At 44.8% G+C, this 16,086-nt stretch overlaps 1 protein-coding gene and 1 long non-coding RNA gene across 5 annotated transcripts in view; one reads left to right on the plus strand and one right to left on the minus strand.

The window, feature by feature from the left end:
- Positions 1 to 16,086, plus strand: part of SLC22A23 (solute carrier family 22 member 23) — a 116,637-nt gene that overhangs the window by 77,159 nt on the left and 23,392 nt on the right. For all 3 annotated transcript variants that reach the window (XR_010069949.1, XM_063325990.1, XM_063325991.1), the window contains exons 4-5: positions 3,792 to 3,960; positions 9,102 to 9,229. Coding sequence is in view for 2 of the 3 variants with exons in the window: in XM_063325990.1 (XP_063182060.1) it covers positions 3,792 to 3,960; positions 9,102 to 9,229 (297 nt within the window). In the remaining variant the exon portion in view is untranslated. The remainder of the gene's footprint in view (positions 1 to 3,791; positions 3,961 to 9,101; positions 9,230 to 16,086) is intronic.
- Positions 5,170 to 15,327, minus strand: LOC134511668 (uncharacterized). 2 transcript variants are annotated; one of them, XR_010069951.1, is made up of 4 exons: positions 15,236 to 15,327; positions 13,823 to 13,911; positions 11,062 to 11,239; positions 5,170 to 5,586 (listed from the first exon to the last, which is right to left on the minus strand). It is a non-coding gene; the product is annotated as an uncharacterized LOC134511668 (long non-coding RNA). The 2 variants fall into 2 exon arrangements; XR_010069950.1 differs by lacking the exon at positions 5,170 to 5,586 and having other exon boundaries at positions 10,835 to 11,239.

A 16,086-nucleotide genomic window follows, 5' to 3' on the forward strand; every position in this document is an offset into this window, starting at 1 on the left:
CACCAAAGCAGTTTGGGGTTGCTTTTCATACCCTTTAGGAGTTGATGACATTTACGATTTTTTGCTTCATTGTTTTTTCTCATCCCCCATAATTCTCAGGCAAACTTAATGAATTTCTCTTCTCTTCCTTTTTCTCATAGTCTAGATATTTTATGACTTCAGTTCTGTTCTTCGTATTCTTGGTACCTTATCTGTAGGTCAGGTTGTTCCTCCTCCTTTTGTTACTTGAATGAAATCACGGGTAGGCTGCGATAGGCACAATGGGCATGTGCCATTCCTTTAATCCGTGTTCTATCCATCCTTCTGGGGCCTGCTCGCTTCTCTCGCACACGCATACACTCTGTACACACACACAGACTTTTACTCTGCCTTTGTTCGTCACCAGTTTTAATTCTTCTGGTACAAATCACTGCATGCAGACTCATGGAGTAAGGTATCTGGCCCCAGCACTGTTCCTTCTGCACCAGAATGTGTTTTTGCTCATCCTGCATGTTAGTAGTGGGGTTACTTTGAGTGCATCAAGCAGCCCCCAAAAAAAGCTTGAATCCCTTGTAAGAAGGGGCATAGTTCACACCGACTCTCCCTGTGGCAAGTTTGTGGGCTATGAGGCTGCTGAACGTGGATTTGGTCGCTTGTGTAGAGGAAGGACATACAGGATAGGGTCCGAAAGAAGGATTTCTGTCCACACTTTATTTCTGTGTTTCCCAGCCAGAGGCATATGCTGTGCAATGGGTCTCGTGTTTTCACTGTCTCGTGTCAGTGATGCCTACAGGGACCAGGTCTGCACCCAGCACGTGGTGAGGCCATTGCCTTCAGGCTGGGTTGTACTTGCAGCATGTGCAGAGCAGTTCTGCAGCAGGGCTTGGCTCGATCCCGCTTCTGCGCTTGTGGTGTCCACTGCTACTGGGTGTCTACCGATGGTGAGAAAATATGACCCGCATGTTCTGGGCGCGCACACGTGATTTCACTGACCAAGTACTGCAGGACTGCTTTGTGTGCAGGTTTCAACTTGCCCATGCAGTCATTTGCCTGGAACTTAAGGAAATTAGGCATCTGAGTTGGATCTGCTGCTCTGACTGTCCTGCCTAGAGTAGAAATGCTGGGCAAGGAAGCAAAATCCTTTCCATGCCTGTCTCCTTGCCCGCACAGAATTTTCCAAGCAGAGCAAATGGATGTATCTGGGAGTTTTTGGTACTGATGGTAATTTCCATGATACGTGTGTATGACAAGAGTTTACTTGACCCTCCATGCTCCACAAAGAAGTTGAGGTGGAAACCTTTTCCCTGAGCGTGGGGAGCTGGAGCTTTCTTGCTGGATTTGCCACAGGTAGATAAAGCTGTTCTCTGCCTTGTAGCGATTTCGTGTGAGTTGGTAATTTATCGTGCAAACTGGGGGGAAATTGTTGCGGCCGTAGAGGCGCCTCGTGCCTGGGTGCATCGCGACACGGGTGTGAGCATCAGCAGGGTGCCTTTCCTGGTGCTGGGGCAGAGGTGCTGCGGGGGGTGGCTTTGCTGGCAGAGGTGGGAAGAGGTTGACTAAATAAATGCTCGCTAAAAAATCTGCGGTGCTGAATCTTTTATCATACAAAATTGATGCCAGAAAGTCAGTAGGCTGTCCTAATACATTGAACGTTTCAACAGAGATGTGATAATTTCACATACACGGAGCGCCTGCTGATGTCATTTGAAAGTCAGGCTCACGCAGCTGCAGCAAGGATTATTTTTTTGTCTTTTCCAGTGTTTTTTTAGAGGAAAGGGCAAAAATTGCATGTACGTATGTATGCGACAACAGAAAGAAGAAAATAGGTGCTAAACGATCTCTGAAGTTGATTCCTTTCCGTACAATGAATAACTGCTGCATATGGAGTTATGTACTATGCACCAGTGACTTAATAAAATATAATTTTATTATTTGGACACCTCTTTCTGACTTCATATAAAAGTCGTTCTCTTGGTTAATTTTTTTTTTATCTGATACTAACTTAAGCAATGCAATTGAAATACCAAAGCCTTACCTATCTAATGCAGACTTCCTGTTTCTATAGCAACAAAACTCATCCTTGTACTTAATGAAGGAATATTGGAGTGTGAGTAACTGTGACTTTGAGGTTTAGAAAAACAAACAGAGCTGCTTTATATTTGAAGATTAGAGAAACAAAACGGAAGTGACCTCTTTGTACAGAATAAAAAAAAAATCGCCTAGTCTTGGGATACTTCATTAGTAAGAATGAAACCATATTAATGTCATAAGGAGCTCTGTGTTTTAATCTTGCTTTCGTAATTAAAATGTAAAAGCCGTTTATAGCAAATGAGAGTCTCTGAGGGGTTTTTTTCCCCCCCTTTCTTTTCCAAAGCTGTTGTGTTTGTGGTTAAGCTAATGAAAATTTGGGCTGCCTCGCAACAGATCCATTTTCCTTCTGTATTGGCAAAAATCCATTAATAGTTTTTGTCATTGGCTGAAAAGACAGGGGAAAAAAACGTGTGGTATTTTATCCTACATTTGATCTACAAGTCAGTTCCTGGTCAGCTAGTTTAAATCTGTGTTACAGTGATAAATGCTGAAAAAGCTACAGATGAGGGAGTGAAGGAGCAGCTGTCATCTCTTCCTATTATCTTACAGCTTTCCAATTTACAGTTTTAACAACTGTTAAATTCTAATTTAAAGCAACCATAGGAAACATCCCAAGGAAAAGCGGCAATGCTGAGCGCAACATATCATGAATGTTTATGAGCCTATATTTCTATATCAGCATGCCGCTAAGTAGTACACAGCATTTGTGGCAGGTTTATTGTGCTTAATTATTAATCTGTAGAAGTGAATGTGGGCAAATGGGAAATATGAAATAGAGGCTTCTACTGCAGTCTTACCAGCGGAAAAATTGTTTGAATATATTTCCACAAGACAGTCCATTTTTTCTGCTTCTACTTCTGTGATTTTTTTATGGTTTTTTGTTGGTTTGGTTTCTTTTTTTAAAAAAAAAAAAAGAAAAAAAGGCTGTGATCCTGATAATTTCTGAGGACTGAATAAAGGTAGCCAGAATTGAGGGTTTAAGGAATGTTTTTATCTACTGAACTCGCTTGTCACGGGGCAGCTGAGACAACCAATGATACCAGTGATGGTAGTAAATTGCCCCACAGCAAAAGGAAAGATGGAGGACGGGATAGGACAGATGGAAGGTTGGCTCGTTCGAAAGTTGGTCAAGATTAGCTAGTGCAAAACCAAAAAGCAAACCCAGAAACAACCCAGTCAGCAAAATCCTGCTTGAAACTGGTTGAGTTGTGGCATATTAAGCTGTGGGCAGGTGGCATCCCGTACGAGCTGGGAGCCTTCATCCCACTGAGAGCTGTATTCTTCTGCCTTCCGGCACGCTGATTGGAAAGGCATGCAACGTCTCTGAGAACTGTGAAAAGGCTTGACCCAAAATCTTTGGGTTGTGTTTCACTCTACACATTTCCTTTAAAAAAAAAAACAACAAATATCTTACAATTTGCTAAAATGCTTCTCTAGGTGGAGACTAAGCTCACAGTGAGGATACAGCAGGTCTGCAGGAGATGCGATAGGTGTATGGAAGTTGCAATGTTCGCCTCTCAGCCAGCTGTTAGTGAGCTTCTCTATTGCTGCTGGAGTGTTTGAAGCCTAAATACACGAGGAAATAAGATTTATATGATCATGCGTAACTTTGGCCAAAGGTTTTGAAGGACATCAACTCTCTGAAAGTTTCAGAAAGATATATTCTCTGGGTGCCTTTGCTGATGGGGAGCTAATGCGTCTGCGTGTGCTCTGTGTTTCAGGGATAGAGCTCTGTCCTCCTGGGCACCGGTTCATGATCACCATGGTGGCGAGCTTCATCGAGATGGCGGGGCAGTTCCTCATGCCAGGGCTGGCTGCCCTCTGCAGGGACTGGCAGGTCCTCCAGGCAGTCATCATCTGTCCTTTCCTGCTGATGCTGCTTTACTGGGTGTAAGTATTTCTTCCTCCTGTCATTTCAAAGACGACACGAGCTCCTAACGCTGGACTTGGGAGGTGCTTCACTGTCAGGAAGTATGTGTGCTTCACAATATGTGTGAGCCTTTCCCTTTGTTTTTCCACTCACCTTTTGTGAAGATTTGGCTTTGAAATAAGAAATAATTACTTTATAATTTGTTGTAGCACGCACATAGGTTACGCGCTGCAACATGGTGGTAACTCGGGAGATGGTCCCCTTTTGCTGAGCAGCGAGTTGTACTTTGCAATTATTCTGGCTGCTGCTTCCCCTTTAAAGATGAAAACAATTCTTGAGAGGATGCGTCTCAGCCTAGCTGTTGTCAGATTGTGGCAGTACAGCCTAGCTGGTTTTCCCTTAAAAAAGCCATATTGTGGTTCTGGGCTGTCACTGTTGGTTTCTTTGGCCCGGGTTAGTCAAGCTAGGTTAAAAATAACACGTGTCAGCTTGTGAACAAGTGCACTTGGACATCTTGCGTGCGTGAGGTCGCCAGCCCTCAACTCGACTGCCTGCTCAATCTTGCCAGAATTAGCGCACGCCATCCCGGAGCCTGGGTGGCTGGTCTGCACCGGGCAGTGGCTCAGGATCGTTCCCACTAGGAATCCTCCCCTCCTGGCTGCTCCCACTCCTCTCTGCCTGCTGTGCCCGTGGCACTGTGGCGTTGGTATGGCTGTCCTGAGAGAAATAGGGCGGCTCTCACCTTGGGGATTGTGCCAGGTCCATCCCTACCAGGACTCTATAAATATCCAAAAAAATCTTTCTTTGTTATTCCGTCTTAATAGTGACACGCAGTGGCGGCATAACACAACCAAGGCTTATGAGAGCAGTGTTGTACAAAACCACAACAGTAAGGACACGCTAGATTGTTCGTTTTAAAGATAACACTAACAAGATTAAAATATTTAGTTGCTGTACGCTGAAAAAAAATGAGGAAAATGGGCACCGCACCATGGAGGACCAAGTTGTTTATGTACCGTGGGGGGCCAAGCTGCCAGTTGTAATGCCTGACAAGTTGTAACATGTAAAAACTTGTTATAGTATGCAAGAATTTTTAACAGTCATATATTTTTCCATTAAGGCATTACAGAGTTCTCCTGAGTCCATCGTGGTAACCCTCAATGGGGATTTCTTTAGTTATCCCCAAGCTCACAGACATGCCGCAGCTTTTACAAGTCCTATGCAAGATAATGGCTTCCCCCCCACGCCCCCACCAGTTTTCCAACACATAACATCTAAATAGTCTCATCTTGTCAGTGTTAATCTTGATGATGAATAAGCTAGAGTGTTCTTGTTAATATACAATACTTTTCTCCCAAACCTGCCATATGTTATACACATACAAACACGTGCAGATCTGCTCCAAGACCTCCTATTGGGATGCCCACCAGCTGGAAAGCATTATATCCACCACTGGATAAAACCCAATATCAAACATAATGTTTACAGATACTTGCGTCCAAAAGGACAGTACAGTAGTATGAAGACACCTAACGAATGTGATAAGATGACACGGGCCACAGTAACCCCTCAGCAATCTTCTGGAGAGAGCACGTTTTCCAGGTGGCAGAGCCAGGGTCTCGTCCATTCCTGTTGAGAGGTCGCCCCTGGGTGACAATGAAAGCAATAGGAAATGCTAACATTTATTTCCTAATCCACAAGAGCTCAGTGGCTTTTTGGCTGGACAGGACAGGCAGACCATGCAAATAGACCCCCCTTATATAATGTGTGATACGACAGCTTGATAAATAATGGTAATAGCCAAAGTAACAGGATCTGCGTTGCCCAGGGTTTTTGCATTTGCAGAAACGGACTCTGGTTAGGATGCCTGTTTAATTATACTGTCGGTACAGTATGCACTTTTCTCATAGGCTTTTCTCTTCCATCTGTTGCGTATTCTCTGGAAAGCGCTACCATTTGATTACCTCTTTCCTTTCCTCCCCTCTTCCCCCAGCATTGTGTTGTGGAGCAGAGCGTGGACTCTCAGCATATGTTACAGATAGGAAAGGAAGAAATCTGACTTATTTGTAATAAAAGCAGGACTGGAAAACTGCATTGCTTGTTAATTCCCCATCGTTGTACCCAAACCAGTGAGTTCAATAACAGATGCTGTGATAGCCCCTGTGCTACCTCCTCCTTCCTCTCTTTGCTTCCATCTCCTGCTGTGAGAGAGCTGGTTGTCCCTCCAGGCTGGAGCTTAGCCCTCTCCCACTTAAGATTTGCTCTGCTCCGGGCCACATGCTCATGGCAGGCTATACTGTCCCTGGGGAGGTGTGCAGCTGAGTGATGGCTACACAACAGTTCGAGGCATCCTTCAGTTCACGCACAAGAACAGGATAAGCTGGGCATGGATTGGTGGGGGGAGAAGGGGGAAGTGGCAGATTTGCCTAGGAGGGATGAGCTGGGACACCTGCAAATGGAGCAGATGCCGTTGCTGAGCTCTCAGGTCATTCTGGAAGGGCAGAGAGGCACCCACACAAGTCGGAAGGCAGCTCAGGGGTTGGTGACGATCGTATAAAAATAAGTTTATGGAAGTTAGGCTCCTTTCAAACTGTGTGTATGTGTGTGTGCGTTAGAGTCGTAAGGGAAAGGCAGCTCTAGTTATACAGAGGCATTATTTTCTCTCCCTCAGATGCAGGAAGCTCCTCACAGGACTGTGCCATGAAGGTCAGCAAAGGTGTCACTAATCCGAAATAAACTGCTTCACTCTAACCAAAACTGAAGAACTGGGAAAGGGTGGGCAGTTCTTTTCTGGTGCTCTTAGATAGGATTTACTCTTATCAAGACCCCAACTTCTAATACGTGGGCTTGTCGCCCTGCGGCAGACCCCTAATTGGCAGACTACACCCTTTCCATGGGCATGGGGTTGCTCTGTGTCTGGACAGGATCATGGTTCTCATTCCAGGCCTTTTTCTGTCTGTCAAGGATTCTTCTCTGCTCTTAGGATTTCTTGGTGTTAGGATCTTTTTTCCCCAGTGTCCCTCCTACTCTTCCCCTTTTCCTCTCCCAGGCAGCACCTGCATAACAGGAGATGAACGTTTCCCCCTACTCTTTCTTGGACTGCAAAAGGTTGGTCCTTTCCTCACTGATGGGGGAGACAGCAGACTACCAGGTCTCTTTCCTTGCTGATGGAAGAGGTAGAAGACTACCAGGTGTCTGCAGTCAGCTCAGCCTCGTGATCTGAAAGCTGTCTTACCTTCATTCAATTAGTATTTCATGCCAGATGATGAAGCACAAGGATGTGACCAAACTTCTGTGCAGAAGTCCACAGGGGTCAGGGGGTTGGTGCTTTTTTGGGGGTTGTTTTTTTTGGCTTTTGAGTTGATACTGGGGCCTGGTTTGGCGACAGTAGGTATGCACAGGTGACCCTTGGCAGAGGGTCCATGCTCCACAAGGGAGCTCAGGAGCTTGCACAGAGACGGGCACCCAGCACTTCCCCTTGTCGTGCCTGATAACCTGGGCTCTAAGCAGCCCAGGGGTTTTTAAAGATCCTTAAATGAACCTCCCACTGCTCACAGTTCGTAATGGAGCAGCTGAAAGACATCAGGCTCCAGCATTTGCTACAAACCTGTGGGAGCTGGAAGGCAGAGATGGCGTTTGTCCCTGCGATGCCTGTCCCTCTGGCTCTATTCCTTCCCCTGCGAGCAGATGCTCCCCACAGTGCTTCTTGTTTGGTAACTGTAAGCGGACGGTCCAAAAAGTGCAGCTTTTAGGATAGTGGCTGGGGCTGTCCCCGTTTTGTAGCCAAGCACGGGGGGATTTTTCATTCAAAGAATTCTTAATTTTTCAAAACATGCATTTGCAGTGCAGGACTTTCCGCAGGAGGCTGTGCCGGAGCATCTGTGCAGCACGAGTGGTAGTAAATAAGCTGTCAAGGTGAATAGCTGTCATCATGGCTGTTACGTATTTTTATTGCTTAATATAATTTGGGTTGCAGTCTGCCTGACTTCTCTCCTTTTTCCTTCTTAAAAAAAAATAAAATACTTTATATAGGATGGAGGTTTTGCTAAGCTGTCTTCCAAATTACATCAACCTTCGAAGACGGTACCATAAAGGTGCAATTGCCTGATCCGCCGCTTAGAAGTAAAAGAACTGAGGCAGCATCCACAGCAAAGATCAGCGCTTTGTGAAGGAAATTTGAGGTTTATTATGTATTTGAAGTTAAAAACACTTGTTAAAGATGTTCTAAGAAAGGTCTTTTGAAAGATTAGTGAAAATGAGGCCTAAACAAGAAAGAAAAATATGCTTGTAGTCAGGTCTGAAAGTTTTCATATCTAAGGAATATGGGGTTGGTTTGTTTGTTGGTTTTAATATCTACATATTTCTTTTGATTTTGTATGAAAGTAGACTTATCTGAAAAAAAAGGACAACCGATCAGTTAAGCTAATGCCTCAAGTGACTATCAGCACTTTAAGGAAACAACCAGATGGAAAATAAAAGTTTTTCTTTTGTAACTGTGTGTATGTATATGTTTATATGGTGACTCAACTAACAGAATATTGTCTTTACTAGGGGAAAGTTTTAGAGCAACAGCTGAATGTTGTCTGGAACATACACAATACTGACCTGTATTTAAAAAAAAAAAAAAAAAGGGCTTAAACTCTGAATATGAAGATATTTGACATGTTTAAAAATTAAATGCCATTATAGTCCTAAAAAGTAATTCTTCTCTTTCCTTTCTCCATTTTCACAAGAGAATCCAAATCACTTCTGTCATCTATTTTCCTTCTTTGCTCTGAATTACCGTGTGTTAGCTGCACAGCTCATTCATTCCCTGCTTGGCAGCAAACGTCTACTGCAGACAGCGCTTCCTCCTTCTCCCAGTTCTTTCAAAATTGCATTAACAGCCAGAACACCTCTAATACATTATAAAATTCTAATTTGTCCTATTTCTAGGTGGTGGGATAGCTCCTGTATCATTTATGAATTGGTGTAAAAGAAAATGCCAGTAATTTTCTCATTTTGAATCTTTTTTTCCTCTTATTTGTTTCATAAGTGATTCCTTTGCTTTTTGTAAATAAGTATGTAGCACATGAACGGTTAAATGAGCAGCTAAACACTATCAGTTCTTCCTCGTGACAGAAACTTGGAAGCCACCCTAACCTGTTTTCCATCTTTGAAGTATTTTCCCAGAGTCTCTTCGGTGGCTGATGGCTACACAACAGTTCGAGGCATCCAAGGAACTGATCCTTCAGTTCACACACAAGAACAGGATGAACACGGAAAGTGACATCAAAGGAGTGGTGCCTGGTGAGTAGGACAGACAGAAAACCACAAATCCCTCCGCTCTTCTCTAAAGGCTGCATGTGGCGTTGCTGCCCAGAGTTAAATAATCTATTTACTGCCTGTAAAATCATCCATCCATTCATTCATTTTGCTTTCCTTGAAAAACCCTTCCAACTCCAGCACTGTATTTAAAATTACTCGTCCTGTCGAACAGTCCTAGCAATTATAGCCTGATCTTGCAGTGCCGTGTGTCTTTAGAGACATCCCTTGAAGAACTTTGCCATGGCTGCAGAGTGCACCTTCAGCCCTGTGTGCCTCTGGAAGCTGTGTTTTAAGGAAGCTGCTCGCTGGGATCATATTTTGTCGATTTGGAGAAGCGGCAGCACTTGAACCCCCAATTCTAAAGCGCCAGCCCCGTGGCAGACCTAAACCACGTTACAGTTCCTCTCTAAAGCCTTACTCCAAGAGCCGTTTTCCCTTCCCTTCCTGCATCATCTGAGTGATGCTACTCTGGAGATGGGGGGAGCCTGCAAGCTGCAGCGGTAGGGTGCAGTTTTTAGTTGAAAGTCTAAATTATCCTTGCTTTTAGACAGAGCTGACTCCTTTTGTCACCAGCACTGCCACTGAAATAGCTGTACTCCTGTCTCGCGGGGTGCTTTGCAGAAGAGACCCAGGGGCGGGGGGGGGGGCTCTAATTACAATAAAGGCCAAGAGTTTCTGGATCTTGATCTCACTGGAGCACCTGTGAGATGTGGTGGGGAGAAGAGGCTCCCTTCTTCCTTCTCACAGTCCTGACGGAGCCCGTAAACACCCGTTTTGCACTGTTGCTTGCAATCTGTATCAGACTACTAGTCAGAAAACAGTGGAAATGCTTCTTTTTTTACACACTTTTTCAAACCCTTCCCTACTCGGACCCTGGGGTTTTCAGGGAGCCCTCACCCTGTAGCTCTGCCCACAGGTAGGGGTGATGCTTCCCACGCTTGACCGATACTCGCTGCCAAAGGTCTCTGGGGTGACTGTAGCTTCGGTCAGTCGATGTTAAAGGCATCAGTCATCAATGGAACAGATTCACTCAGAATAGAAAAATGTCGCCGTTAACATCAGCGCCTAAGGAATGCAGTCTTCAGCAGTGAGGGGTGAAAAAGTCTGATTTGGGTCTGTGGTATCCTTACCCAGGTCACTGCTGTGATTCCTGGTGCAGTTGGCAGACTGGTGTTAATTAGCTTCTTTGCACGTGAACTGGGTGTCTGGGGTTACAGTTTCTGGGTCTGCATCGCAGACAATGTGGCTTTGCAATGCAAATGCCATTTTTCTGGTAAAGTTCTGAAAAGCTGGGGGGTATGTGAGCAGCCATTAACCTGGTGATCTCCATCTCCCCCACCTCCTTTTTGCAGATCTTCCCCAGAGTAAAATGGTGGATCTTGAAGAAAACTTATCTCTGAGGCAACGAAATGTCTCACAGTTGGACTTGGAGTTTTCCAACCAACTCTAAATTTGGCTTTTCTCAGCTAGTCAGCTTCTTGAATTTGCAGATGAAATAAAATGTAATTTGGGGGAAAATAAAAATAAATTACCTGAGTTTCCTTTAAGAAAAATTATAGAGATGCAACGTGTGCTAGAGGGATTTATTTAAGCCATGTATAATGACATTGTCTGCGGAGGAATGCTAAGTATCAAAACGATTTTATGACTATTATTCATGACTTACTACTTTTTCCAGCAGTTTCGTGGTAGGGGTACACTCCTGTTTAAGGAGGGACTCCGTTTCTTGTGGAAAACAGTGTTATTACACATCTTGATGCTATGGATTCTCTACCTGCAAATACACTTAGATATGACAATTGTCAGTACATTACCTTTTGCAAACTTTAAGTGATACAGAACACAGTCATTTCAGCCTCCTTGCTGATGCTGGATTTGTTGGGGATATTGTTGGGGTTTTTTATTTCTTCCCTCTCTTTTTCTCTTTAAACTCTCTCTGCAGTCCCACGCATTAAGGCTTTCCTGATGCAGCTCTGAAGGGATGCTGCATTTCTGTAGGGAGTGTAAGAGAGGAGCAGTGTCACAACGATGAAATGCGCCTAAATAAAAATTTTGGAAGGAAGGACCTTGTCGCTCTTTCTGGGTGCATGGGAGTGCTGACGGTCCGAGTGAGGACAGGAGAAAAGTAGAAATCCCAAATGAATAATGTGATCAAACCGCAGGACGTGTGGTTCCCCGGGGATCAGTAAGCAGAAGAAAGCATTTCTCTGCTTCTGTGTGTTATAATCACATACCCATAGTTGCTGCAGCAGGGAATGGGTAAAAAAAATGGTATTTGTCTGGGAGAAAGGATGCCATTGAGCCTGATGCAGATATCCCCTGTTTCCCCTTGAGTCCATTGTTGAGCTTTCCTATCTGTGTGGAGGGGGTTTGTTTGGGATTTGTTATATTCCTTGTTTTCCATCTGAAAGGGCTGGAAACTGTTTTGCTCTAGTTAGGGGCCATTGTGTTGCTGTTTATTATTCCTCGCTGCATTGTTGTAACAGCCTCCTGTGATTCAATTACTCCCAATACGTTTAAATGATAAACCGCTCGCTTGCAGTCCCTTCCAGCTGGAAATCCCACTGTAATTTTACTACTGCATACCAGTCAAATTAGTGTATCCTATATAACAGATTATTACAAGAGTTACAGTATTTTCATACGTACCCATTTTGGCAGCTGATACAAGTTACATAATAAAAAGAAGTAGCGTTTAAGTGGGGAAAGTATTTCTGGGATAGAAGAAAATGCAATTCTGAATCGCTGTCCAAGCAATGAACAGGCTTTATTTTCCTTTCTGGAGAATCGCGTCATTCCCATTGCCTGCTGAAAGCTTTAACTGGTCCATTTGGCTACCATACCCATAGTGGAAAGGGCCACTGATCTTCCATAAGGCCTGTTTGCTCCACAGGGAGGCGGCCCATGTGTTGGGGGGGAAAAAAAGGAAGCAAAATTTATCTGCTGTTTTTGAATCAACACCTAGGGTGGGAGTAGTTTGCAAGTGCTCTGCTGGGAGATGTCTCTAAAGAGAACAACTAAATGTCTGGACAGTGGTCCAGCTGCGGTTGAAAGGTCAGCGGTTGTGGTAACAACCCATGTCTGGAGAAAATCAGCATGAGCAGTTCACAGAATCACAGAGTCATGGAATGGTGGGGTTGGAAGGGACCTCTGGAGACTGTCTAGTCCAACCCCCCTGCCAGAGCAGGGTCACCTAGAGCAGGTTGCACAGGAACGCGTCCAGGCGGGTTTGGAATGTCTCCAGAGACAGAGACTCCACCACCTCTCTGGGCAGCCTGCGCAAGTGCTCTGCCGCCCTCAAAGTAAGGAAGTTCCTCCTCATGTTTAGGTGGAACTTCCTATGTTCGAGTTTGTGCCCGTTACCTCTTGTCCTGTCCCCGGGCACCACTGAAAAGGGCCTGGCCCCATCCTCCTGACACCCACCCTTTAAGTATTTATAAGCGTTGATAAGGTCCCCCCTCAGTTGTCTTTTTTCCAGACTGAAGAGACCCAAGTCCCTCAACCTTTCTTCATAAGAGAGGTGTTCCAGTCCCCTAATCATCTTTGTAACCCTTTGCTGCACCCTCTCCAGCAGTTCCCTGTCCCTCTTGAATCACAATGCTCAGTTGATGAGCACTGCTCAGCCAGCAAGAGAGTATGCATGGCAAACAAATTAAAGTGAGACAAGGGATGTTGGTAGGAGTCCAGAGTGTTGTAAATTAACATTGCCCTTATCTTCTCAGTAACCTGCCCCAGGGGTGTAAAAGAGTGTCTGTCGTTGGTTGCAAAACCAGAGGAGAGCTGCTACCTTGACAGCTTTTAGTGGCTTTATTTTTGAGTGATTGGTGCCTTGTGATTTTTGGCAGGAATGGTTAGCCTCCATAAAGAGATTTTTGGGTTTATGTGGTCATATTTTAAGAAATCTAGGTGTTAAATCATCCCTAATGTTTTGAGTCTCAAAATTCTACCAGTTGGCTCAACATTTTGTCTTCTTTTAGAAATAAAAGTTCAAATTCATTTTTACATCAAGGGAATGATTTTTATCCAGCTGCATATTGAAATGTCATTTGTAAAACAGGCTTGGTGAGTTTTGTTGACAAATATTTCAAAACATTATTGAAAAAAGTCAGCCTCAATCATGAGCAAATGAAATATTTTGATAATATTAATCTAGTACAGGTTTTTCACTGCCAGTTTCTCCAAAAACTTCCCCATCTCTTCCCTGTTCCCCTGTGGAACAAGAAACAAACACAGATTTCAGTGCAGCTGCAGAATTGTCTTTTTGACCTGAGTGAAATAAATGCTAGGGAAGCATGGACATATGTTTAAAGAACAGAAGAAAAGAGTCTTTAGGGGAATCGGAAATCCCAAAGCGCCAGCTGTCCTTTCGCCTTTTAAAGGCATGTTGCTTAGATGGCTTGATTTATTTTGGTGTAGGATGCATGGGTTTTACTTCTTGTGGGGTGAAGAGTCTTTTTTTTGGCTGGAATAGATCGACTGCTGCAAGCTGATCTCGGCTGCAGCAGCCTCTATCCCTGCTGGCGTGTTTGGGTGTGCTGGGAAATGCACCACTTGAGAAGCCGTATCAGCAGTTACCTGAGCGTGAGACTTGATGCTTCCATGGAAACCCACCCTTGTGCAGTTCTCCTTTTCTTCTCCTGTGGTGGGAAATCTTTCAGATGTTCCTTAATGGAAAAATAACTGCTTGACCAGGCTGAATAACAAAACCCCCTTTTTACTCATCTCTCAATGAAACTTGGAGTGCTCCTGTGGACAGACAGGCTATAGCTGTTCCTTTCTAAGCTTAGAGAAATTATATTGATGTAATTGCAAAAGTGGCCGGCAAAGATCATACATCCGAATAGATGCAAAGGCTTTTAGCGTGCAGGACGCACTGTGGAGAGGAAGAAGGGGTACAGTGGTGACGAGTACTCTGTGTGTGCGTATGTGTCTGGATTGCAGTTAGGAAAGCTGTGGTTTTCAGGGGCTTGTCTTTTAATGGAAAAAAAAAACCCAATATATCATTCACCTTTCTTGCTACTGAGCAACATGCTGCCATGACTTTGCTTTTATACATATGCTAGTTTCCAGTTTTGTTTTGCTATTTTTTTTCCCTAAGCTTGAGTCTTACATCTCATTGGATAAATAGCAGAAGAAAGGGTGGACAAGGCTTATGTCTGAAAGACACTTTCCCTAATAAGAGATTAACGCTCCCTACAAAGCTTTACTCATAGACAACCACACCTACAGCTCCGCTACTGTTTTAAAGCTTGTGGTAGTTGAAGAACTAGGTGTATTAGCTAGAGAAAGAAAGCAAGTTCCCTGGCCCCATAACACGGGTAACTCCATGTGATGCTACTAGGTACAAACCTGACAGATGTGTTCCTTTACTAGATCCTGTTTCTTTGTTGTTTTAACGGTGCCACAGTTAAATGTCCCATGCAAGTCCCAGGGGGCAGTTAGGTAAATGTGGGAAATCTAGTTAAAGCAGTTCAAGGTGCTACTTGATGGCAGCCTTTAAGTCTTACAGAGGACTGTGTGTCATCCACAGAGATTTCCATCTCACACAAAACCAGCCAGTGATTTCTGTTGCCCTCGTATAGGTTAAATCAGCTTTCAGGAGGGGCCGGGTTTCTCCTGGCGCTCCCCTGTTGCCCAGGAGCAGGAACCGATGGAGTTTGTGCAACTCTTTCAAGACATGCAGTATGTAATAAATAGCAAGTAATAAGAATAAAACTTATCAGTGTAAGTCCTCTTCTGCTGGCTAGGTCTACAGGCAAGGAAGAGGAAAGCCCATGTGTGCCCTGACTGTATCCCTGGCAAGGGTGGTAGTGACCTCTGGCAGCAGCAGGGTTTGGAGGGGACAGGGGAAAAAGGGAGCGCTCTACAGAGGGTGTGCCTTTTGATGCCACTGGGAAAAGCCAAATATGCTAGGAAATTTAAAAAAATAAAAAAAAATAAAAGGGGGGGGTGTCAGCCTCTATTTAAGTTTGAATGACTCTTTCTCACCAGTTGAGTCCTCCGCAGGCTCTCGCTGGCTGCGCTCCAGCCTGTCGCATCTGCTTTGTAGCCAGCTGGCACAGTGGCTTTTTGTCCGCAGCGCTACCTTTCCTCTCAGAGGAGCCGGCTTTATAGGGCAGGAACCGCGTGCGGAGGGCTGGCAGCAAGCCCTGGCACTGCCGGTGTTCCCCTGGCCCATGTGCACCGAGCAGAGAGGATGGGTGAGTCTGGATGTGAACATGAGGAGTTAGGAGAGGAGACCTGGGGAACAAAGCAGAGAGAGAGAGCAGGCAGAGGGGGGACTAGTGGACAGAGAAGAGAGGAAATCAGAGAGTGAAAAGAGTTGGGGGAGCAAAGAATAAAGACAGTTGGAGTGGACTTAAAGGGACAAAGACGACAAGGGGCTAGGGGGAATTAACAGCTGTACAGGAAGGGGAGAGGAGAGCTAGAGCATGGAGACCAAAGGGGCTGTGACCATTTGCTTTCCCTCCTCCCAGAACAAGCTGTCTAGCTTAAGGATTCAGCCTCAGCACTCTTCTCTTGTGAAATCCACTCCCAAAATGTGTGCTTCACCCCTCCGTACTGCCCAGCTCACCTGTTCTGCCTGCTGAGGTTTCCTCCATAGCTCTGGCAGTACATAGCAGCGATGCATGTGGAGGTGTCTGAAACCTCCTGATGGCTTAAACATGGCTCCACGTAGTGACATTTGAGGTATTCTTTGTGGTTTTGTTTTTTTGTTGGTTTTTTTTTTATAATGTTAGAGGAATGTAAACGTTGACAATTCACGCTTTGGGAAATGCAATAAGTCAGGTTGCCTGGGCAACCCTTGCTTGGCCTCCTGGCATGAAGGCATGATGATA

This window comes from Chroicocephalus ridibundus, chromosome 2, assembly GCF_963924245.1.
Source record: "Chroicocephalus ridibundus chromosome 2, bChrRid1.1, whole genome shotgun sequence".
Lineage (NCBI taxonomy): Eukaryota > Metazoa > Chordata > Aves > Charadriiformes > Laridae > Chroicocephalus > Chroicocephalus ridibundus.